The 25,585-nt window shown below is 46.3% G+C and overlaps 1 protein-coding gene across 16 annotated transcripts in view; it reads right to left on the reverse strand.

Annotated features, from left to right (window-relative positions):
- The window catches only part of ABTB3 (ankyrin repeat and BTB domain containing 3), a 505,725-nt gene that overhangs the window by 47,268 nt on the left and 432,872 nt on the right, over positions 1-25,585 (reverse strand). For all 16 annotated transcript variants that reach the window (XM_074375114.1, XM_074375117.1, XM_074375115.1 and 13 more), the window contains one exon: positions 23,357-23,509. In XM_074375114.1, the coding sequence (XP_074231215.1) occupies positions 23,357-23,509 (153 nt within the window). The remainder of the gene's footprint in view (positions 1-23,356; positions 23,510-25,585) is intronic.

Genomic DNA, 25,585 nt, shown 5'->3' on the forward strand with positions numbered 1-25,585 from the left:
TTCTGTTTGTGAGGAAACCACCTTCGTTTTTCTTGTTGGGGGAAGTGAGAGGGACTATTGTTCTGAAAGTTTATGGCACTAGGGCTCCTGAGTACAGCTCGGGTGTAGAGGAGAGGACCTGATGGGTGTAGAACAGAGAGAGCCTCGGGAAGTGGGGGGGATGGGTATGCCCTTGACTCTGCACTGGGTTCCTGATGTATCATTCATCTCTGTTGGCAGAGGAGCCTTGGTGGAAGGCTGTCCTGAAATAGGAACCCAGTCACAGGAGATGTTAGGGCTCCTACAAGACACTAGGAGTTTGCTTCTGGCCACCAGAGGGAGCTGATGCAGTGAAGATGGAATTCAGGGAAAGGATGCTTGGTATTGATCTGGGGTCTAATCTGCAAACATTCCTCTAACTGGGTATCATGCCAGGCCTCTGAGGGCCTATTTGTATGAGAGCCCTGGGAAGGACTAAGAATTTATTTAGGGGATCTGGACCTGGACTCTTGACTCGAAGATTAAGACTTTTTCATGGCAGGTGTGGGAGCCAAGACCACTCCAGTTGGAAGACTCTTCAGGGAAGCCTGAGAGCCCTAGGTGGGTGGAGGGAGGGCTGAAGGACTGGGTTCTGGCTTTAGACCATGGCATTAGCACCCAAGATGTGAACTTATAGGTCAAAGGATGGGTCTGTGCACTAGGGCTTCTTGGTCCAGTTCATGGGAATTTTGACTTGGGATTCTTACAGCTATGGTTGTCAAATTTAGCAAATAAAAATACGTTAGCAAATATTGCATGGGACAAACTTATACTACAACTTTACTCACTGTTCATCTGAAATTGAAATTTGTTTTTCAATTTTATATCTGGAAAGGGCAGCGCCACTTGCCATGATGTGAAAGGAACAGGAGGAGACATCATGGTACTCACTGAAGTGTAGACAGCACCCCTCTCTAGAGGAAAAGGGGAGACCCTTGGTGTGGCAGTGGGCCTCAACTAAGGGATCCATGGTTAAGGGAGATGCTTCAGGCAAAATGAACAGGACAGAGAGAAGTGGGTGAGAGCAACAGGGAGAGGTCCCAGGGCACACACCACAGAGGCTTCCAGAGAGGGAGAGGTGGGGGTCTGCAGGTGTTGTACTGAGGTATCTGGAGCCACAACGAGGGTGTGTGCGTGCAAATCTCGGGAAGGTATCAGATTTGACTAATTGTGAGGAAAGTCTTTCTTCTAATAGGCCTCTAACTAATTCTGGAAGAGGCTGCTTTGTGAGAAATCAAGAGCCTCCTTCTTGGGGAGCAGAGATGCTATGTATTATCACTGGCACTGAGTTTGCAATTTCCTCTCTCCTGTCTGTGTCCAAGTCCCTTCTGCCATCCTCAGTGCTTGATCGACTTCCTCAGATAGGCATCTTTTTCTGGAGTCAAGTTAAATTCCGTGTGACTGGGTGAATGTTACTGAGGCACCTCCTGTGTGCGGGCGCCATGAGGGCGGTTTATGGAGGAGAGATCCAGACCCCACCCCGTGGTCACTGAGCTCCCAGACTAGTAAACTGATAATGCCAGGAACATCAGGAGAAGTGGTTACCAGCTACAGAGGTCCTTGATTTTAATTAGAAAGAGAGAAATGGCAAGAAAATTACTGTCGCTAAGATGATGACGATGATAATGGTTATTATAGGACACCAACATTTACTGAATACTTACTATTGAAATCTGAGTTTTCCCATAAACCAACTCACACAATCAACACAACAAACCCATCAGGCAGGTTTTATTAGGAGATCTGCTTCAGAGACAAGGAAACTGCCCAAGTCAGAGCTGGTAAACAGTGAGCCAGGATTGACCCAGCTGATCTGACATCCCAGCCTGACCCCTCTCGGCGGGACCTGGCACTTCTCCATGGTGCCGGCATGCCCATGTGTACAACTGCCGACCAGACCTAATCACTTGGATGTTTCTCAGATCGTCAACTTGAGCATGTCCAAAATGGAACTCCTTATTAACATGCCCACCCCCCACCCTCTCTCCCTGTCCTCCAGTCATCTCATCTCCACAAATGGTACCACCATCGTCCCAGGTGCTCCAGCCAGAACCTTCTCTCACACTCATATCCATTCCACCAGCTGTTGATGTTGCCACCCAAATCCCGAATTTCTAATCCATCCACTTCTCTCCACCTGCACTGCCCATACCCTGGTTCTAAACACGAGCATCTCTTGCCTAGATGAGTGCAGGAGCCTCCTAACTGGTCTTGCCACTTTCACTCTCCTTGCTATCCAAACCAGTCTCTTACACAAGGTAAAAGTGAGCTTGACACATCTACCATGCTCTGCCTCTGCTTAACACCTTTCAGTGCCTTCCCATGTTCTGAGAATAGAGTCCAGCTCCCCATGCATGGCAGCTGGGCTCTGTGGGTGCGGGTTCCACCGTGCCCTCCAACACTGCCGTTTCTCCTTCACTCTGCGCCAGTAGCTCTTCTCACGCTGCTGACCTTTCCACTGGCCAAGGTCTTTCTAGCCTAGAGGAGACTTTACTCTTCCTGTTCCCTCTCACTGGGATGCCCTCCCCCTGGCTCTTTGCAGGGCTGGCTCCTTCTAACCCCTCAAGTGTGAGCTTGAATGTGATGTCCAAAGGATGTCTTCTCTGATAAGTGTGTCTAAAGGAGGGTAAGTTTCTCTCCTGTCTTAGCATGCCTCATCTCCAGGCCAATTTCATCTGTCTCCTTTTTAGCACCTTTCACAGTCCGTGACTATTTTTTTTTTCACTTTTTAAAAAGCTTCTTTTTCTCCCCCCTCACAAGAATGTCAGCCTCCTGGGGGCAGAACCACTTGTTATCAGTTGTATCTCCAACAGAGCCTGAAGCATAACACCATAAACTGACGGATGATCCATGCACCACCCACAGTTCATTCTTGAGAGCTGATCTCAGGAAACATCTGTTCATCAAGAATCCCTCTACCATACAAAGTTAGCAATGGTTCTGGTTACCGAAGTTTGCCGGCCAGTGCAAGCAAGCAAACTGAAGCAGGTAAGAAACATTTTCCATAAAGGTCTATGAAAATATGGCTTTCTGTTCAACTGGGTTTGTTAAAAAATTGAACTCTGCACAGTCTTAATTCCTGCAATATTCCTATAAACACGACTCAGAGCTCCAATTACTCTTTCTGGAAAGTCTCTGAAGGATCTGTCCTGGAAGACCAGCAGGTCCCCCTGTGGCTGTGGCCGGGACAAATGGGTGTGCCTGCACAAGTGCCAGACTTATTTATGTAGAAATCTATTAAGCTGGTCGCCTGGGGCTTCACCAGAAGGTGATCAACATTGTTGTTTTCCCTTTGAGTGGCTTTCAATAATGCCATAAAAAAAAGCTGATCAATTTAAGTAAGAGGTCAGCTACCAAGGTGGTCAATTTCTTTGATTTCTCAAGGGCCCAGGCCCCAGGAGACCAGTTCAATATTTCCCACCACTTCAGGTACATGACTTCAGAAAGATGTTTTCCAGGAGGCCTGTAGGCCTGAGAATAGCCAGTGATTGCATTGCCCTTTCTCCCCTGGGAAGGAGGCGGCACTGAGGCGAGAGTTAATGCATTCTTTTGATCTCTTGATGCACTCTTACAAAGGCAAGCTGGTGAGGCCTCAGACACATTTTATTCATTTATTAATTTTTAAAGCTAGCATAGAAGCTATGAGTACGAACTCTGGTTTTCCCAGCCCTACTATTTAGCAGCTATCTGATCTTGGGGCAAGTTGCTTAACCTCTTTGCTGTTCAGTTTTCTCATCTGTAAAATGAGCTTTTAGTAATAATACCTTCCTTGTAGGATTTTGGGTACGGATTAAATGAGATAATCCATATACAGTGTGCGGAAAAGAACAGAGCTCAGCACACAGCTCTCATTAAATGTTGGAGATCTCATATCATAATCATTATGACAAATCACAAAGCAAGGTGCAGACTGGAGAAAATACGCTACATTTCAAAGAAGCAAATACAGAGACACAGAGACTAAAGAACATTTTAGTACTAGTGCTATTTAAGGTCTCAAATTAGACACTGTATTGAATGAATTCTACCAGAATAAAGGCAGTCCTTTTCCTAGTGGGGAAACTCCAACCCAGAAGGGCTGCTAGTCCTGTCCAGTGTGCCTCTGCCAGAAAACCATAAGTGATGACAGAGGTTGGGGAGGGAGGGGGGATGGGAGTCACCCTTGATGAAAGCACAACAAACAAGAAAAGGCAGAGCTTCTCAGGATGCTGTGGGCCTGCCAAGCCCAGCTCCCAGACCCTCTTTCCTCCTCTGTCCCCGGGACTAATCTTTACCCCAAAGGTGGTAGAAGGTAATCGGCAGCTCCCAGGTTCCCTGAGTTCCAGTGGAACTCTGCTAATCCCATCCTCCAGGATGTGGGCTCTGAAGCCAGACGCCCTGAGTTCACCTCTTGGCTCTGCCCTTACTAACTGGGTCATGCTGCACAGGTTACCCCAAATCTTTATTTTTCTCATGTGTAAAATAGGGACACTAACATTGCATGTTTTATTTATTCAACCAATACTTAGAAAGCAACTACCATGGACCAGGCATATTATAAGTTTTTTACAAATATTAACTTCTTTAACTCTCATGATAACCCTTTGAGGAAGGCATTATTATTAACCTATTTTATGGATAAGGCAAACGAGACACAGGGAAATTAATTAACTTGCTTATTGTCACACAGCTAATAAGTAGGAGTCAGGATTTGAACTGAGGCATTTTGGATCTGGAGTCTGTCCCACTAACTGTTTGGGACAGCCCAGTTCTTAGTGATCTGCTGGCAACCAATGGCTTTCCAAAGGGGCTCCTCATGACTCCGGGATCTGTACCCTAAAAAGCCTAAACTGTTTCCACTACCATGTCCTCCTCATTAGTAATACGAAAAGCTACCCTTCCTTGTATGCTCATTATGTGTCAGGTACTGGGCTAAGTGCTCGTTTCCCACCCTCAGTGAATTCTCTCCTTGAAGGAACTGTTGTTGTTATGATTATCCTATAATTACTGGCAAGGGAACTGAGGCCCAGGTCTGCACGTCTGACACCAAAGCCTGTGCACCCATGCAGCAGGCAGGACCCAGTGCCCAGTACCTGCATTCGCATCCCTGTTTGGCTTCTTACTTGCTACCTTGAGCAGGTAGCTCACCCTCTCTAAGCCTCTGTTTCTCCATCTGCAAAGCAGGGGTGACAGCAATGGTACTTACTGTCTGTATCTGTGATGAGGATTAAAGGAGATGATGCTTTTGAACCACTCAGCACAGTATGTGATAATAATTGCCCAATACATGGGATGCCTACTTATTACGATTCTATTATTTTGTAATTGTAGGTCCTCTTTCTAGGGATTTAATCAGGCCATCTGGAAGCCCCCAAACCACCCCACCCCTCCTCCAACCACACAATCCTCCAGTCTCAGGGCAGGTCTTTCCTTGCCCCCAAGACTGTTTCTAGCTGTTCCGAGCCGGCTCCTCTGAGCCCAGCTCTCACTGCAGCCTCTCATTTGCTGGGCTTTGTGATAACTCTGCAGTTGCTCCCATGGCTTCTCGCTTCCCTTTTCATGTGTTTCTGTTCTTGCTCATCTGGATCGTGCCAGCACACTGGCAACTTGGGACAGAGCGACTTCCAAGGCTCCTCTCAGAGGCAGCAGACTAGGGTCAGCCTAAGGGGCCGTGTGAGGGAGGAGCCATTGGGTCCTGTCCATTCTGCTGCCTGGGCCCCCACCACCCATGATTTGGTTGACAGTTTGGCTCCCCAAGGCCAGCAGTCAGACTAGTTGCCTGGGAGTAGAGTAAAGTTGTTAGCAATAATCAGAGAACTAGTAAATATTTGCAGTTTCCCCTAACACACTATAGTATAATAATAATAATAACAACAACAACAACAACTGACATTTTCAGAGAGCTTTCCATGTGCTAAGCATTTCACATGTAATAGCTTCCCTCATCCTCTGAATAACCCCATGAACTGGACACTGTTCTCTTCATTTTACAGATGAGAAAACAGAGGCATAGTGGTTATGTCACTTGCCCAAGCCCACACAGCTTGTAGGCGGTGGGGCCTGGTTCAACTCAAGTGTCACTTGTGAGTCCATGCTCACAGCTTGCTGAAACCCTTAAACCAAAAAGGCAGGTTTCAGAATGCCTATTTTACAGATGAGGAAACAGAGACCGAGAGGAGTTCAGTAACTTGCTCTGAAGTCACTAGGCTCTTCTACCTCCATGTCAACCAGACCTGTCTTGTCGCATAGTTAGGCCTAAGCAAGACTCAGGTTAGTGCCTGGGTCCCACACTCAGTCCCAGCCCAACTCCACAGAATCCCACACCAGCAAATGACTACCGTGAGCCACACACTGGGGGCACAGAGGGGCCAACAGGATGAGATTCCTGCTCTGGAGAAGCTCGGAGGCTAAGGGAAGCGCCCTGATTCATTCATTCCACATCCATGTTAACTGAGTGCCTGCTACAGGCCAGGTGCTGGGTCAGGTCCTGGGAGTCCAGCAGCAAGTGGGCCAGACATGGGCCCTGCCCTTCCAGGCCATCATGGAGAGGGATATTAAGCAAACTGTTTGGCTGCATAGCTGACTACATAATTGAAGATGAAGGTGCCTAGGGTTGAGAGTATGACCTTACCTCAAAAGAGTACTTGCGGATCAAGGAGCCAGCCCCTCCTATTCCTCTGTGGACATGTGGAGGGATTTATGATAACCAGGAGCAGACGACAATGCTGATTTCATTTATCTGCATATCCAGGAACTCACCCAAGGGTGGCAGGATAAACTCTCAATAAAATAGGAGAGCAGTATGTATGTGTCAAAGTTTTGAGAGGAATAAGTAAGATGGTGCATGTGAATCTATTCTGATTCTGCTGGAAGCACTGTTTGAATCGAGATATGTAACTAGAGAATGTGGGATATTTGATGCTGACATAGACTATGAATTTCTAGAAGATGTGGACCTATGTCAGCCATCTGAAACACAAGAGAGACATTACATATAGTCAACGACCCCACTACCTCTTTAGGAACTTGAGGTAATGTGTTGGTTGTGAAACAACACTTATACCAGGGATGGAAAACTGGGTTCATCTTGGGCAAACTCTGATTCATTGGTATGACTAACTGGAGTACAGTGTTAAGGAGGATTCTGGGGCCATGTCCAGACTTAGCCAAGAAAGAAGAACCTTATAGAACTAGGGCCTACAAAAAGTTCTGAAAGCAACTGGTAAGGCAGGAATAGGGCCACTAGCTGTAAGTCATGGTTATCACCCATTAGCTATGTGACGGTGGATAAATCCCACTTCCACTGACAGCTTCAGTTTCCTTAGGTATAAAATGGGGGTGTTGGGTGAGTCAAGCTCTTGGGTGCCTCCAAGCACAGACATTCTCTGAGTTTCTCATGTTTTCTGGTGCTCATGTACCATTCTTCACTGTGCAATAGCTTTTGTCCCTGCCTCCATCCCAACATTTCACCTTATCTGTTTCTGCTCTTATTTCATGCAAGCAATTATTACTGCAGCCAAGAGGATCACCTGGGAAAGAAATGGGTGGCAATGAGCGCTAACTGACCCTCAGCATCCATTCTCCATGTCTTCCTTAGCATCATATAGACCCATTTGCCCTTACTGAGTCTTGGCTGGGCTCCTGGCTATCCAGCTCAAGATGACATTTCCCATGGTGGCTAAGTTCTCACCAACAAATCATGGGCAAAAGTGTTGCAGGAGACACCTCTGTCCTGTGGTGCACTGGAGACAGCTCGTACTGGCTTGTGAAAGCAACTGTTTGCATAGTCCCCACTCTATGTTCAGTGACATCTCATTCCTAGCGTGAAATCAGCCATAATGGGAGTATTTACATCATGGAAATTGGCAAACACTAAAAACCAATGGCTCTGGCTGCCGTCTTGGGACAGTCGGTTGTTAAACATTTACCAGCACACTACCATCTATGTCACTTGCTTAAAAGGAAGCTCCTAGCCCCAGGCTTTCCCTGTGTCCCTTTCTCCAGCTGATGAGCAAACTTGACTATGTCCTGGCTCTGACCATGCAGGTGAGCTCAATGCTCCAGGGCAGTGTTATCTTAGGCTTGTAGGCTAGATGGTCTCCGTTGGGACAACTCAAGTCTGCTGTTGGAGCTTGGGAACAGCCATAGACAATATGTGAATGAATAGGTGGAGCTGTGTTCCAGTAAGACTTTACTTAAAAAAAAAAAAAAGAGGCCCACTGATGGGCCATAGTTTTCTGATCCCTGCTCTAAAGGAATTGCAGAGCAACAAGATGGAAAGATTGTGGGTCTTCAAAAGATTATGTGGAGCAGAGTGGCCCATCAGGCTGCACTGGCTGATCTATTACACGAGAGATAAACGTCTCTCTCAGTTAAGTCCCCGTAACCCACAGTCACTCTGTTGTTATCTACCTAACTAATATAGGGGCTGAGAAAGTAACTGCTCCTTACAGCTACTCTCCTAAGAGGTTACAAAGGAAATATGCCTTTCCTGGGGTTTAAAGGGCCAGCTCTGACCGTTTTTCCCAGTTTTCTAATTTCTGGGCCTTCAGATAATACTGGAATCTGTAGGTCCAGGACAGGCACAGAGTGTGTAGGAGAGTAGGTTCCTGGGTCTGGTCACCCATGGGACGAAAGCAAGACGTGACCCAAGTGTGCCTGTGGTTACACTGGCCAGGCTGCCTGCAGTGCCCTGAGGGATGCATCAGGGCAGAGGGCATGTCCTGCTGGCCCAGTTTGCTGGGTGCCTGGATGAGGTCAGCCTGGGGAAAAACAAGGCCAAGAATTTGCCAGGTTACACTCTTACTTAAAAGCAGCCCAGGGGTTCTCAAAGAGCCACAAAGAAAGTCACATTCTGCTCCTGCTGTGAAGCATAGGGTCTTCCTGGAAAAGAACTTCAGAAAGGAGGGAGGAGTACTGGGCCTGGGTGCCTGGGGGCGGGGTGGGGGTGAGGGTGGGGGTGGGGCAACGCGAGGCCAGTGCAGTCCTAACTGCTGGACGGCACAGGGTTTGCAAACAATTGGGAAACTTTTATGTGGGGCATATACATGCCTAGTTCTTCTTGTCTTACTTCCAGCTAGGTCCAGTCATTGGTGTTCCCTGCCTGGCTCTGGGGCCATCTGAGTTTGGGCCCCGGACTAGGGAAGAGTGATATGGTATAAGTTCTAATATCATAGATGGGTATTAAGGAACTAATATTCTAGGAAATCTTCATTAATTCAGTCTGATCACCTAATGGTGTCCAAGGCACAGTGACTGCTCCCACACTAAAAATATTTTATTGGTTTCCAAAGAATAATAATAATAATAATAATAATAATAATAATAATAATAATAAACAACAACAACAACAACAAACACATACAGTATTTACTGTGTAACAGGAACTATTCTAATTATATATATACACACACACATATATATGTACACACATATTTACATATTTGAACTTATCTAATCCTTACTTTAACCCTAGAACATTGATCTCTGTTGTTCAGAAGAGGAAACTGCAGCACAGAGAGGCTAAGAAATTGTCCCAGGTCACAGAGCCTACAAATAGTAAGTAGAACTGAGATTTGAACCATGCAGGCTGTTGCTGGAGCCCTGCTCTTACCAGACCCCTCCACTGCCTCTCTGCGTTGCCAAAGGCCTTCCATGTTCATTCAGATTCTCTTCAAATGCTGCCTGGGTAACTACTAGATGCCAGGTCCTGGGTTGGGTGCCAAAGAAATATAAATTCCCAACCACAATCTTCAAATCCAAGGCCCTCTTGCAGTTGCCCCTCTGGAAAGTTCCCCGCTTCTTCTTTCTCACCATCCCAGCCATAAGAAATGGAGCATGGAGTGGGTTCCAGCCCACTTGGCACACACATTTCCTTACCGCTTTCTTGCCTGCCTGTGTGGTGGGCTCCTCAATGCATATCCTCTCCCCCGAGTCCTGTTTTTCTTCAGGTCATATTCTAGAGACAAGTCCCAGATCACAGCTTCTGACCTTCAGAATCCCAGAAAGTCAGGGTTGAAGGAAGGCCCTCAACAACTTAACTTACTTAAGATCAGGAACCTGGAAGCCTGAGAAGGGTTAACTAATCTGTAGCAGTCACAGATGTATTTAGCAGAATAAACGTCTTCCTCTAAGATCATTTAGCCAGTCTCCCTGTGGATACCTTTAGGGTTTGCAGGGCACTGATTCTCAACCAGGGGTGATTTTGTCACCCAGGGGTCATTTGGCAATATCTGGAGACACTTTTGGCAGTCACAACTAGAGAGGTGTTACTGGCTTCTAGAAGGTAGGGGCAAAGGATGCTACTAAACACCCTACAATGCACAGAACAAAGAATGATCCAGCCCAAGATGTCAACAGTGCTGAGGTTGAGAAACCCTGGTGGAGGGTAATACAATTTTTTTGTGTCTTCTCTTATATATTGAGCAGTTTCTATTACAGAGTTCTGTAAGCGTGACAATAAAATAGTGCCTTCAGAAATGAGTCGTGAAATGGCAAATCAGTGGACTATAGGCCTCACTCGGATAGGGGCTCCTGGCCCTCCTCCTCAACCCATTTTCCCAAGGAAGCCAAATTCCCTTTCATAGGCTTCAAGTCTCCCTATTCATGAGTTTTTCCTTTTCTTTTGAGTAGCAAAAAGATGAACAAATTGAGATTGCTTTGTGCTGAAGTAAGTCACACCGAGATCTCTGTGCACCTTTCTAAGAAAAAAAAAATTATATGATTGCAGCAAATGGAACATGTAATGCTTGCAAAGTTCCTAGGAGAAATCTTTGTTCAAAAATTGTGCCCACTTGCTGTTTAATGCTGCTACTGAAGTACAGAAAAGAGCCAGTTCATTAAACCTGCCTCGGATGATGGTAACAAAGGTGTGATTCTATGTCCTCCTCCCAGCCAATCTTTTCTACCTTGTGAGATATAGCAAGGGGCCTGGAACCTTTCTCCTGCTTAGAAGTAAATGCTCAGTTAGTGACAAAACCCACTGCATTTATATCCTTGCCAAAATAGAAATTCTGAATCTGTTCAAATATGTGAAAAAAAAATTATTTCAAACGCAATGATTACAAATACCCAGGAAAATGAAACTAGTGTGTTCATATCTGAATGTGTTGTTATGTTACTTTGAGTAGAAAATAATGAAGCAGAGTTACACATCTCTTGCTTTGGCATCATGGCTTACTTTAAAAGAGTTGAAAATAATGACTATCCCTACAGAAAGGAGTCTAGATTTTGGCAAGTCCTTAATGCCCCCCCCCCCTTAATGTATCTTTTTTGGAAGAGGCTCATTGTTGTCCTCCAGAATCCTTTCCCTCCTTTATGTATTGTAGGACCTGAATTTTTAGCTGGGCACACGGCCGCTGAGATAAAGACTACATTTCCCAGGTTCCCTTGCAGCTAACATGGCCACCTGACTAAATGCTGACCAATAGGGAGTGAGGGGAAATGATGTGTGAAATCTGGGGCATGCCTTATCCTTCTACTTTCCCTCTTCCCACTGGATAGATGTAGTCCTGGTGGGTGGGGCCAACCATGTTGGGCCATGCAGAGAAAGGGAGCACCTAAGGGACCACAGAGCAACAAGTGGGAAGGTGCCTGGGTCCCCCTGACCTGCAATTGCCACAATAGCTCAGGACTGCTTATGCCTGGATTGTTAGATGTGGAGAATTTTAAACTTTGATTTTATCCAAGCCACAGGTACTTTGCATGTCTGTTACAGCTAACAAATCTATATCCTAATTAATCCATTCCACAATTTTTAAAAAAAATTTAAATCAATTCAGTGAAGCACATAGGAAGCACTAAGTATATGCTGCCTATTGCGCTAGGTGCTAGAGGTTCAAAGATGAAACACCATTTTCCAAGGAATCCTAGAAAGAACAGATGGTCTTCTTTTTAACATTTTCCACAAAAAAACATATCAATTCCTGAGGTATAAGGGCAAAGTTCTAGTGTTACAACCCCCAAATTCACTCCTAGTAACACTGGTCCCATAAGGTGCTCTATGACAAGTCTGCACATTTTTTTCTATAAAGGGCCAAATAGTAAATATTTTAGGCTTTGTGGTCCATGTGGTCTCATAACTACTCAAGTCTGCCACTGTAGTGAAAACAGCCATAAACAATGCTAAAACAATGGGCATGGCCATTTCCCCATTCAACTTCCTTTACAAAAATCAGTGGCAGCTATAGTTTGCTGATTCCTGATCTATAGTAAAAGAATGAAATAGGATAACCTTTTCTTTGGGATCTACAAGAAACATAGGATGTTAAAAGCACTGAGAATTTTTTAAGCCTGTTTAATTTTATTTAAGCCAGCGCTTCCCAAATTTATTGAACCACTTAAAACCTTTTTTTATAATGCTTATTACTATTGCAGAACTGGCCTTCTGAATGTGCTGTTGCGAACACCAGCTAAGTAACTTTCACTCTTAATGGATTACTGTAGGCAGACAAAAAAAATACAATGACCATCTACACGTTTACCTCCCAACCCAGCTGAAAAAATAAAGTATTACAAGTACAAAAGCCTCTGCACACCCCTCCTGATTCCATCACCTCTCTGACCTTTCTGAGATTGCCATCTCCCCCGAATTCGATATTTATCATCACTGTCATGCTTTATACTTTCTACTACTTTTATGAATTCCTAATAATATATAGACTGTTTTGCATGTTGGTAAACTTTATGTAGATGTTAGCATAGTACCCAAATCCTGCCTCAACTTGCTTTTTTTTTTTTTGCATAATATTATGTTTCTGGGATTTAGTTATATAATAACACGTAGCTCTACTTCATTTATTTTCATTGCTGCCTGGCATTCCAGTGAATGAACACACTAGCATTTATTCATCCATTATCCTGTAGAAAGCTTCTTCCTCTCTTTTTCTTTATTTTGCTACTATGAACACTGCATCTATGAACATCTGTGTACATGTCTCCTGATTTCCATAAAGGGGAGATTCCCTAGGGTATAGATCTGAAAGTATAATTATGTGCTTTCCAGTTTACTTGAAAGTGTATTCAGAGTCCCCTCCAGTGGTATTTAAGAGTTCTTACTATTCTATATCTTCACTCAAATCTGACATTGTCAGACTTTAATTTTTTTGCTAGTCTAATGGGTATGAAATGCATACCTGTGTGTGGTTTTGAATTGCATTTCCAGGATTACTAGTGAGGTTGAGCCTTTTTCATATGTTTTTTGGACTACTTCTATGTTAATTCTTCACAGGGGTCTTTGGGCTTGGATGATGCTGACATTGCAGATTGACACAGAGATTGACGGACATCTGAATTTCTAAGGAGAACTAAGGCCGGAGGCTGAGCCTTCCAAGATGAACCAGTGGGTATCGTTCAAAAGTTTCTTTCTTATTTCCCAATGCCCAGTCTTTGACTGAAGTTACGTTTTTAGTAGAGGGAACTTGGGCTTTGGAGTCAGATAGACTTGGTTCAAATCCAAGATGGGGCACTTTCTACATGTGATGGTGGGCATGTTTCCTAACCTCCTGGAGCCCCAGTTTCCTCAGGTGTGAAGTGGAAAATAGTCTCTCACGCTTAGGGGAGGGGACTGAGTGCAGCTGGAGAGGCACCCAGGGCAGTGTCTGGCCCATGACTCCAGATGGCTGGTTCCCTCCCATCCTGTGAGACACAGGAGAGGACATGTGCTGAAGCTTCTCTTATTTCCTTTGCCCTCCATACGCCTCAGTTTCCTTCATGGGGAAAACGGTCACTACCATTTGCACATAGAATGTCAGACCACAAAATTAAAAAACCTTCAGGGCTAGAGAGGACTTTGGAGATCACCCAGTCTGGAGGTTCTGAACTTCCATAGGGTGATTTAATGAGCTGATGAGAGGCAAGTTCACGTTGGAAAAAAGGCACACACATCCTGAATGTTGAGAGGACTACAGATCTTCTGAAGGATGGGATGCAATCCTTTAATGTTACCCAAGGCACCTTTATCATGACCTTATACAAAGGACTTTGTAATAAGGACACGGCTTTGTAGTAAGTACTGGTTGCCTGGCTAATTGCTAAGGGGAGCTAACGTTCCTATGTAACTAATATTTTAACCTAGAATTGGGAGGTTTGCTTGCAGATGAATAAATAAGCATCTTGGGTGGAAATTTAACAGACTCAAGAGGGGACTCTGCCCCCAAACCCCTATTCTCCAGGCAGCTAAATCTCACATGGCAAACTATATACCCTCAAACTGCTAGCCTGGGTCTGAAGCCTCTTTTTGGAAGTGAGCCCCAAATGCCATTCAAGATGTTCTCTGAGCTGCTGTAAGTGCCAAATGTGTTTCTGTTTTGCTTTTAACACTTTAGAAACTCCGAACGAATGCCAAGTGTTGGCAAACTCTCTGCCGCCTGCAATCTGGTTTCCACCCACAGCGGGCTGTTGAAACTGCTGTGAAGGGCACTGGTGGCTTCCTTTTGGTCTGCATCTTCTCTGCTGGGGGCAGTCTCAGATTCTGGTGACCCTTCTCCATCTTAGTCTCCTGTATCTGCTACTTTGTTTGCTTCAGGCTTTTCTCGGACCTGGAAGCCCTCTTCCTTTGTTGCATGATGATGCCTCTTCATCAGTCCCTTTCTTGGGCTTCATCCCTACCTGTGACTTCAGTGGCCACCTGTTTGTCAGGTCTCCCCCAAAAGCTTCTTTAGTTAAGACCTCTCTTCTGAGTTCCACACCTGAACTTCACCTGCCTAACCACTGTCTCCATGTTGAAGCCCTTTACTTCTGAATTAATCCAGGAAAGGTCTTAGCCTGTCATTTCTAGCACTTAGTAATGGCCCTTTGCATCGTTCATTCACTCAACAAGTATTTACTGGGCCCCAGCTATGTGCCAGCCCTGTGGTAGGCCCCATGATCCAGGAAACTGATTTCTGCCTCAGTCCTAACGAGAGAAGGAAGCCACTGTCTCAGATAAAGTCCAAGCTGTGACTGTTTCTTCTGAAATATTCTATGCCCCCTTCTCTCCCCTAATCTCTGCTTACTTGGGACAGAACCCCAGTGATGAGAGGCCATTTGTTGTCTACACAGATTCCTTTCCTTCTGCTATCTCTTGCCACTACTGACCCCATCTAAGGTTGCAAATGCAGGTGGTAATGGATGCTTAGCTGCTTTGGATGTGGTTCAGGACTCCAGCCAATGATGGCTTTCAAAATCTCATACTTCAGAGAAAATATAAAACCAGAATTATCCAGAGGAGCTCTAAAGTCACTGGGGTGGGGCAGTGGCCCCCAAGCCAGTCAGCTCTAGGTAATTCTCTTCCTGCACCCTGGAGGGACTGACCCACCATCAGTGGCAGAAGGGCCAAGACACACCTGACTTCAGCCTGGGCTACAAATCCTATCCCTGTAGACTAGCACAACTCTGCAAGATATTGCTCTCTCCCCTCTCTTAGAGGATGCTGAGGCTGTTGTTTTTGGCAATCAGGAGGAGCTGACCTTCTTGGTACAGAGTAGGGGGAATGAGGATAATCACTAACATTTAATGTGCATTTGCTATGACACAAGTATGCTGCATAGTTTACATACTCCATGGTTTAAATATATACATTTATATGTATTTAATATAATATATATACACACACCCACACCATTTTATATATACATATTATATGTGTATGTGTGTGTGTGTGTGTATATATATATATATGTATATATATAATTTAACTTAATTCTTCCTACAACCTTATGAGGTGGGCATATTATTTTTCCTCTTTTACAGACACAGAGACTGAGGCTCAGTGAGGTAACTAACTTGCTTAAGAACACACAGAGAGTAAATGATTGAGCCAGGATTTGAACTCCAGGCAGTCAGGCTGCAGGGCCTGCACTTCTAGCCACTGTGCTCTGCTTCCTCTCTAATTAGATGATGCCATGAGGACTTAATTCCCTGGCTCTGGTGGAGGACTCTCTCATTTCCATGGACAAAAAGTGGGATGGCATCTGGCACTCAACATTCTCAAAACTGAACCCACTATTACTTCTCCTACACTGTCCTTGTTCTGTATTTGTTAAAAGCATCCCTTGCTACACACTCTCCCAAGATAGAAACCTCAGAGTCAATTTTTAACATAAAAGCTTGGGGAGGGGAATTGGTATCACACGCTATGAAGCCCAAGTGTCAAGGAATCTCTGTCTTCCTGTGTGATGGGTTGAATTATGTCCCCTCAAAAGGTATGTTGAAGCCCTGCCCACCCCGCCATACCTGTGAAGTGAATGTAGCTTAAGATTTTTTTTTTTTTTTGTAAATAGGGTCTTTGTAGATGTTGTCAAGCTAAGATGAGCTCATTAAGGTGGGCCCTAATCCAGTATGACTAAACAGGAAGATGGAAATTTGGAAAGAGAGACAGAGAGAAGACAGACATGTGAAGAAGGAGGCAGAGATGGAATTGATGCTGCCACAAGCCAAGGAAGCTCAGGGCCTACCAGGGCTAAAAGAGAAAAGGAAGGATCACCCTCCAGACACTTGGGAGGGAGCACGGCCCTGCCGATACCCTGACTCTAGCCTTCAGAACTATGTGGCAAGAAATGTCAGTTGTTTTAAGCCACCCAGTCCCTGGTGCTTTGTTACAGCAGCCCTAGGAAATTGATCCACCCAGTTTTCTAATTCCCCTCCTTGACCACAACTCTGATTATTCTTTTCATATCTGCCCTTCTGGATACAGTCTAAGCACGGATAGCAAATACTCATATATAATCTCATACAAGGGTGATAGCTCATACACTATTCTTTTTGGCCTTTTTCACTTGATAACACACCAGGACTATTTTTTTTTAATTGTGGTAAAGTATATATAACATAAAAATTGATGATTTTAACATTTTTAAGTGTATATCTGCGGTATTAAGTACATTCACATTGTTGGGCAACCATCACCACCATTCACCTGCAGAACCCTTTCATCTTCCCAAACTGGAACTCGGTACCCATAAAACACTAACTCCCTAGGCCCCTCTCCCCCAGCCCACCAGGACCATCTCTACTACTGCTCACTCCCTCAACCCCAACATCTGTCCCAAGTCCTACTGCTTCTACCTTCTCTGTTTCTCTAGGATCCTTCCCCATCTCTCCATCCCTGCCGCTTCTGTATCAGTTTGGCTGTCAAGAGTCTCTCACCCGCATCCCTGCAAGAGTTTCCTGACTCCAGGCCCCTGCTGGCCTCAGCCCATCTTCCAGGCCACCACCAGCCCCTCTTTCTAAAATACAAATCTGATGTCACTCCCATACCTAATCATCTGTGATGGCTCCTATCTTCTGCAGGATAGAGTAAAAATTCTTTGGCATGGCATAAAAGACCATCCCCAGGCTGAATTTAGCTAAGCTTTGGGTGCTGTATCCAACTTCTGGTCCAGGGCCTGGCCCACAGGAGGCAGTCAGGGCAGTGCTGGTCAAACCTTGGGTTCTCGGTTTGAATTCCTTATGTTTCCTCCAATATACATCCCCACCTTGGCCTTTGCATACGTGGTTCCCTCTGCATGGACTTATTTTTCCAATGCCCCTTCCCCCTTCCTCTCCTCTCTTCACCTTCTCTACCTGATAAATATGTTTATTCTTCAGGATTCAACTCAAACTGTACCTCTTGCATCTCTAGCTCTTCCAGACCTAGATAGTCACAGCCTTCTATTAGAACATGTACCAGATTTTTCTGTAATTGCTTCGCCCTCTCTGCCCATCACCCCCAGTCTAATTCATAGCAGGCCAGCCACACAGGTGGTGCTTGGTCTGTGCCTGCTGAGTGAAGGGCGGCCTCACCCACTGGGATCCTGGAGCTGGCTCCGTGGCCCGTCCTTGACACTATGAGGGGAGGACAGTTGAGCCCCAAAGCGATCCTCCTGGGATCAGGAGAGGGCAGTTTCCTGTCTTCCAGGAGGCGCTAATGCACTGACATCAGTGCAGGGGTGGCAGTGGCTCCAAGGGGTCACCGCGAGGCTTGCAGTGTGGGTTTAATGTCCCCTGGAGGTGAAGGAGCCGGCATCTTGTGGCTGCACCTCCACGCCAGCCCAGCCAGAGAGGCTGGGGGAGCTGCAAGGACAAGGGCACTCAAGGGGAGCAGAGAGAGAGCGGTTCTGACTCTGTGGGAGGCTGGGGAGCCTTCCAGGGCCCCACAGAGCCGTGCGCAGGGCCCAGGTGTACAGCCTCTGCAGGTGACCTTCTAAGGGAAAGAACAGGGGGCCCCAGGTCTGAATTCAGGGGTTGATGTGGACTTGACCGAGGGAAATGGCTGGTGTGGATGTGGCTCCAGATTTCCCACCCCCCAATTTCTCCATAAGCCCCTGGCCAGGATCCCAGCCACAGCAGGAGCGTGGTACTGTCCTCCCTTTAAGGTCCTGAGGTGCTCTGTCCTGCCCTCCTCAATTCCTCTCTACTGCACACTCGGTTTTACTTTCTTTGTAGTACTCAGACTCTGTGAGATTATCCTGATCATCTGTTTGCTATTATTTACTGTCTGCATCTCTCCAGCAGCATGTAAGTTCCGGGGACTCCATCTCCTCTGAACCCAGAACAAGACCTGGCTTCATACAGATGCGGAAGGAAAGGGTGGAGAGCATCTCGCCTTCTGACACCAAGAGCTGGAACTCCCCTCATCCGGGTGATCCTCTGCTTAAAGGGCCACAGATACTGACAGGAATGGGACCAGCAGCTCCAGCAGCACCAGGCCTGTTTCCTATGTGATGGGCAGCAGCTGGGTTTTCCCTGACTTGGTATCCCTGGGCTCCAAGCAGGTCCTGGAGGGCCATCAGCACCCTATACATGCTTGGAAAATGAATCTGAGCTTCCAGCTGTCTTTATAGGGCTGTGAAAGAGGCATGAGAATTTCAGTTCTAGTGCTTCAGTGGCATAACCTTCACCTTAGAACCTAGTTTGACCCAAACCAGACAAATAACAAAACCTGTTAACCTCAAAAGATGCCCAGGAGACCTGGGAAGGGTTAAACGGGCAGACCAAGCAATGGTGCAATTTGTTAAATCTGTATGTGACCACCTCTTGAGGTTCCCCACCCCATGAAGTAGTTGTCACCCCCATCTTTACAGGGGATGAATGTGGCCCTGTAAGATGGGCGAGATGACCTGTCCAAGGTGACCTGCTAGAAAGTAGCAGATCCAGAGGAAAGCTTTTGGTGTGGGATTTGGCCTTAGGTGCTCAATAAATATAATAAAAGAGCAAAAGAAAGAACATAATGACCCAGGTCTCCTGAGTCCCATCTGAATACTCTTAGCATCTTACTACCCCTACACTTACCATCCTGGATAGCTCAAAATCTGGTATAAATTTACGAAACACTTGCAAAAAGATTAACTATTTCCTGGAGTGAGCTCATGGTTCTAACAAGCCCTAATTCCTCTTGGTAGGTGCTGTTTATCAGCTTAAAGATAGGATTTGAGAATACCCCTTACTACCCTTATTATACACAGCCTCACTCCAGAGCAGAAAAACTGCCTCTTACAAATATGGAGAAAACAATAGTATTTACTCTTTGTATTTCTGAAATGTTTCAAAACCAATTATTAATAAGAAAATGTACAAACCCTAATAAGAAGATGTATAAACCCTGCCAGGGTGTATTATTTGTTTTTTTCCTTTATTCTAACTTCCCTCCTCCCCCACTTCCCAAAGGACAGGAAGAAGACTAGAAAGAAAGGCCAAATTTCCCAGGTTTAAATTATCCAATACTTTAAGGAAGAATAAATGGGTCACCCCTGTCAGCTTACAACCTGCAGCCACATCAGATGGTGTTCCTTTGGCATAAACCCGATCCCACAGTGAGGTTTTACTGTAGCAGAATAAAGACAAAAGCAGAGCTCCAGCAGGACTGACCAAGGTCACTGTGAAAACCAATGCAGCACTAGCATCAGACCTGGGAATCCTTGACTCTCTGCTTGCTCTGTCTTGGCTGGTATCCAGGCTGCCCTCCACCAGGAAACCCCGGGCAGCTGGTAGGTAATTATATGTGCTAATAGTCACTGACACTCCAGCCGCCAACACGAGGTCCCAAGTTCCTGCATCTGTTACAACGTCCAACTATCACACTTTTCTAGGGTTGATTATTTAGAGAGAGGTGCTCAGCTCTGACTGACTCAGAACTAGGAGCCTGCCTGGCAACTTTGAAGATTAACGTCTCGGAGGGAAGAGAGACAAGTCCACTTGCCAAGTCCTCCATCCTATACCGAATCTGCCTCACAGTTGCTGTGTGACCTTGGACAAGTTCCAGAACCTCAACTACCCTCAGCCTTCCTATCGATAAAATGAGATAAGAAAGTCTGCCTTGCAGAATTGTTGGGGACGGCACACCAGGAAGACTGACAGTGCAAGGCACAGAGCAAGTGTTCAATATCTATTTGTTGGACAACTGAATGAACAAAATTTCTTTGACTCCATTCCCTGAAAATTGGAGATTAATTCCTACTTCATGTCACACTAAATGTGATTGGAAACTATATGTGTGGATCCATTTGCTTGCTGCCCAAAAAAGACCAGTTCATCCTACCCTGTACTGAATTTAGTCTAGTTAATGGAACTTCTCTTACACTTATCATTTAGGAAAGTTTATAACAGAATACTATATTTTAGTTTTCTCTTGGAATTTATTTCCAAACTTGATGAAAATTTAGCTAGAACAATCAAATTAGTATATTTTCTACACACAAATCCTCATTCTGGAGATAAATGAGTCAAGAATTGAGAGATAAATGACTGAAAACAGCCTAGAGAGTGCCTCAAGTGGCACTGACTGCCTTTGTTTCTCTGCTCTAAATGTGTGCATCTTGGCCTGCCAGGTGATCATACTCACATCTCAAATGGCAGGGCTGAGGCCTCAAACTGGATGGATGTTGAAATTGGAATCCCAGTTGTGACAGTCAGAGCGGCAGATGCTCGGCCACTAGACCGTGGAGTAAAAGCTCCGTGCTGGAGGAAGGGCAGAGATGGACAGCAGCTCTTGGAGCTCATGTTCAGTCTATGGAATTAGGATAAGGAACACAAGTGTCTGGAAGCAAACTCCAAGAGGACTGAGTCAAGGTCTAAGGCGGGGACCAGAAAATTTGGTTATATCTCTAGGTGTCTGGGTTTGCCATCTAGCTCCTAACTCTGTCACTTAATATCTGTGTGATGTTGGAAGAGTTACCTAATCTTGCTGAGCCTTGATTTCTTTGTCTGTAAAATGACCAGCACTACTTTCCCAGATAACAAGAGTGTTTGTTGGAGGCTCCCACGAGAAAGTGTTAAAATAAAGCAACCCCTTAGTATAAGCCTCCACTATTATTTCAGGGATAGTGGAGACTTGGGGCAATGCTAGCTAATAATGACCATGTCATGAGCACTTCCTTTCAGGCATCGTCTGTGTGGGTCCTTCATGTTTGTGACCCTGCTTGCACCAATCTCTGAGAGGGCTGCTATTATTATGTCCATGATGGGTGGGGAAACTATGGTCCAGAGAGGTTAACTAACTTGCCCGAGGTTGTACAGTTAATTAACCATGGTGGTGGGATTCAGACCCAGGCAGTGTGACTCTGGAGCCCAGGCTCTTACCTTTAAGCTATAGGACTTCCTGAGAGCAGGACAAACAAGAAGTGCTTTGTCAATAAGAGTTAAGGAAGCATCTTATTTTTCCTGCCACCCAACTCATGTTTGCTGCAAGGAGGAGAGTTGGAGTCTCAAGGTCATCCCAGGCTGGAGCTGGGACAGTGAACAGGGACAGTGGGAGTGAGCCTGCAGGTAAGGTGTCACACCCATGAAATAGGAGGCAGGGAAGTCTGGTGGGCAGAGGATGGGCTTTGGAGCATGAGCCATGAGGATCTCATCCCTGGCACCTGTCCTACCAATAGCTTTCCAATCTGTAAAATGGGACGCTTATACTAATCTCAGGAGGCTATTTCAAGGATTAAAGGAGACAGGTAATGCATGCAAATCTCTTGTTGCAGTTAATAACTAGCACACAGTAGGTACTCAATAAATGGTTGCTCCCTAGTCTCTCTCCCTGAGACCTGCTGTTATTCTAGGTAACAAGGTGTAAGGGATGGTGGCGCAGCCAGATTCTGCCTAGACAGAAACCTGAGGAGAGTACAACTCAGTGGTTAGAACTATGGGCTCGGGGGTCTGGGTGGCCTGAATTCATATACTGGCTCCATCACTTATGAGTCTTGTAACCTTCGACATGTTACTTAACCTACCTGTGCCTCAGTTTCCTTATCTGTAAAGTGGACATAATAATAGTACTCACTTCATGGGGATTGGGGATTGTTAGATATTAGTTAATCTGTGTAAAGCATTTAGAACAGTGCCCAGCATATGGTAAGAATTCAATAAACGCTAGCAATGATGACTTCCATCAGCCCCCTGAGTGTTTTTGGGCCAAGGGGCACTTCTGGGCCTTCAGTGGGCTAAGCTTTATACTGCAAACCCTTCATTTTCTTGTGGACCCCCAAACAGTTCTTGGAAGAGTGGAAATCTCTGCAGCCTGGCCACATCATGTGCTAGATGAACTTTAGAGGAAGGGCAGTATCTCATCAGGTAAGCAGTGGGGATTTGAAAATGGTGACAATGATCATCTGGACAACAGCACAGGGAGTCAGAGAAGTGCACACACATGTGTGCACACAAATCCATCTCTGAGTTGCTGTGCTTTCTGCATTTACAGCCATGTTTTGACTCGGCTGAGTGAGTTGTTGCTTCATTTCTTTCACTTTGGATAAATATGAGCCCCCATTTATTTTGTCCCTGAGCAGCCCTGGAGTAATTTCCACAGTGATACAGGAGAGACCTGAATGTGGCCATGAGAAATGGAGGGAGACCCACTCCACCCCGTGCATGTGAAAAAGCACAGACACGCTCTTACCCAGCCAGAAATTCAACCCTGCAAGGTTTTGTCAGAAAACCACAGTTAGACAAAAATTTACTTCTTGTGGAGAGAGGTAAGAAGAGGGCAGGAAAGTAAGAGGGAGAGAGGTAGAGACGGAGAAAAGGAGAAGGAGAGGGGAGGAGGAGAGAGAGAGAGACAGATAGAAAACAGAATGAGCATCAGTAGAATCAAGGCACACTGCTATCTCCTAATGGAAGAATCAGGAGCATTCCCGTATAGCCTTGCTCCTCGCCCTCCTCCATCCTTGCAACTCTAGAGACCTGATTATAGTTAAACCCGCGTCTGTCAGTTAAACCAGCGGAGCCTCTATCTCAGCGACGGCAACGTCTGCTCCCGCGCACACCGCCCTGCAGGATTCGGGTTGGAGGGCTGCGCACAATCAGCCCGGAGCCCCGCGGGCTGCGGCCGCGCTCCCTGCACGGGGACGCGGCGTGGGTGTGCGGGGAAGGGCGTCGTCCCTGCGCCCGGCCGCCCCCGGAGCCTCGGCCCGCCTACCTGAGCTGGCGCGGCTCGCAGTCCACACCGGGCAGCAGCAGCCGGGCGGCCTGGCGGACGTCGTCGCTGTCCATGGAGAAGCTGCGGCGGTGGCCGGCGTGCGCCACGGCCACCCGGATCCACTCCATCAGCGGCGGCAGCACGAGGAAGGGCCTGCGGCGTAGGAGGGACCGGAGACGCGTTAGGGCGGCCGTGTTGGGGGCTGCTGGCTCAGCCCCACCTCCCGCTCATTGCCTACCTCATCCCGCCCCACACCCCTTTTGCCCTGGAGACCCTGCCTCTCAATTCAAAGTGCGAGAACCTTTGGAGACATCCCGACCGCACCGGTGAACTCGGGGCAGGCTCTCCTGAGTCTTTGTGCCTCAGTTTCCTCATCTGTAAAACGGGGATAATGTGACTGACAGGATAGGATGTGAGTCTTCTGTGAGTATAATCTCCCTCAGTGATCATGTGAACATAAAGGAGATGACTCACTTAAAGCACCAAGCACAGGGTTGGGTGCTTACTAGAAAATCCAACAAACGCCTGGGGTTATTAGGTCTTGGCTTTCCCCACACTGAAAGGGTCCTCCAGCTCTCCCTTCCCACTCCCAGCCTGCTCCGTGTCACCCTCCTGTAGCTCTCCCAGGACTCAGCTCTGCCCAAGCACCGCGCTGCCAGCAGGCTCCAGCATCCGGAGAGGCAGACTGCCGAGAGCCTGGCCTGGCAGCCCAGTACAGCCGGCACAGTGCGGGGGAGGGGGGCTGCGGTTTCGGGCCTTGGCCACACCCCTGAAGCTCTGGGAGCCTCAGGTTCCTCCCCATCTTCCAATGGGATCACAGCAGGAGTCCAGCCTGTGACAAGAATTAACTGAGATAATGTTTATGGCTGAACTAGAACTTTCTAAGAGTAACACATTTGTGCCACTTTCCTGTTCTTCCAGTGATTATTTTAAACTCCATCCTCACATTAGGATTGAGAGCAGGGGAGTTTTTGAAAAATACTCTTATCTGAGTCCTGTCCCGGGGATTCTGATTTAATTCATCAAGGATGGGTCTGGACATTGGTAGTTTTTAAAACCTCCTCCATGTGAACTTAATGCACATCAGAATTATCTGCATGGCTTGTTGAAATGCAGATTGCTGGACCCTATCCCCAGATTGTCTGATTCAGTAGATCAGGGGAGGTGGCCAAGAATTTGCATTTCTAATGAGTTCCAGGGTAATGCTGATGATGCTAGGCTTGGGAGGGACACACTCAAAGAACTTCTCTAAATTATTGTAGAGGGCCTGGGACTCACCCGGCTTTGTGTGTGTGTGTGTGTGTGTGTGCACGCACATGTAAAAGGAGATTCCTTGGCCTTATCTCCAGTGATGCTGATTGTGTAGGGTCCACAAATATAATTTCAATAAGCATCCCCTATGATATTGATTTAGGTGCATCAAGGGCCACACCTTGAGAAACGCGCAGTGTAGATCAAAAACCATTCAGTATGGCTACAATCAGGGTGAGGCATGGGGGTATCTAGGGTGTAAAATTTAAGAAGGCCAGATCATGCAAATATGTTCTAGCACCTCTCTTGTCTCACCCTAGCTCTGATGCTGACATTCAGTCCAGCATGGCTGCCACGGGAGGCAGAGAGGGAGAAGAGGTTGGTAGATAAATGGTTTAGTTCTGCAAGGCAGCAAACCCCTCACAGTATGCAGATATCATGAGCTTCCCATGCAGTTTTTGGTGACACGTTCCAGTTTTCCTGGAAAGCAACCTATGTGTCCAATGTTAATATTCAACAGCTAAGCTTTTATATTCGTCTCAGTTAATCCCACTCATGATCTCATCTAAATGTTTAGGATCAGCCTATAAGCTAGTTATGATTATGCCCACTTTCTTGAACTATGTTGTTTTTTTCTAATAGAGGTCCTCCTGGGATTGAACCCAGGACCTTGTGCATGCCAAGCATGCACTCTACCACTAAGCTATATCCACTCCCCCAATTATGCCCATTTTCTAGATCACGAGATTAAAGTTTACTGAGGTTAAGTAACCTACCCTGGATCACAAAGTTAGCAAGTACAAGAGCTGGGAGTCCGACCCAAGACATTTCACTACATAGCCCATGTGATACTGTCGCTCTCTTGTTCACCTTCCCAGCATGCACCATTACCTCAGGGGGGGCTGATCTGGTCACAGACCTTTGATGGCATGCCATTTTCATTCCTGCTCATACAGCTCAATCTTCTATCAGGAAGAC

Source organism: Camelus bactrianus, chromosome 12 (assembly GCF_048773025.1).
Source record: "Camelus bactrianus isolate YW-2024 breed Bactrian camel chromosome 12, ASM4877302v1, whole genome shotgun sequence".
In the NCBI taxonomy this organism is placed as follows: Eukaryota; Metazoa; Chordata; class Mammalia; order Artiodactyla; family Camelidae; genus Camelus; species Camelus bactrianus.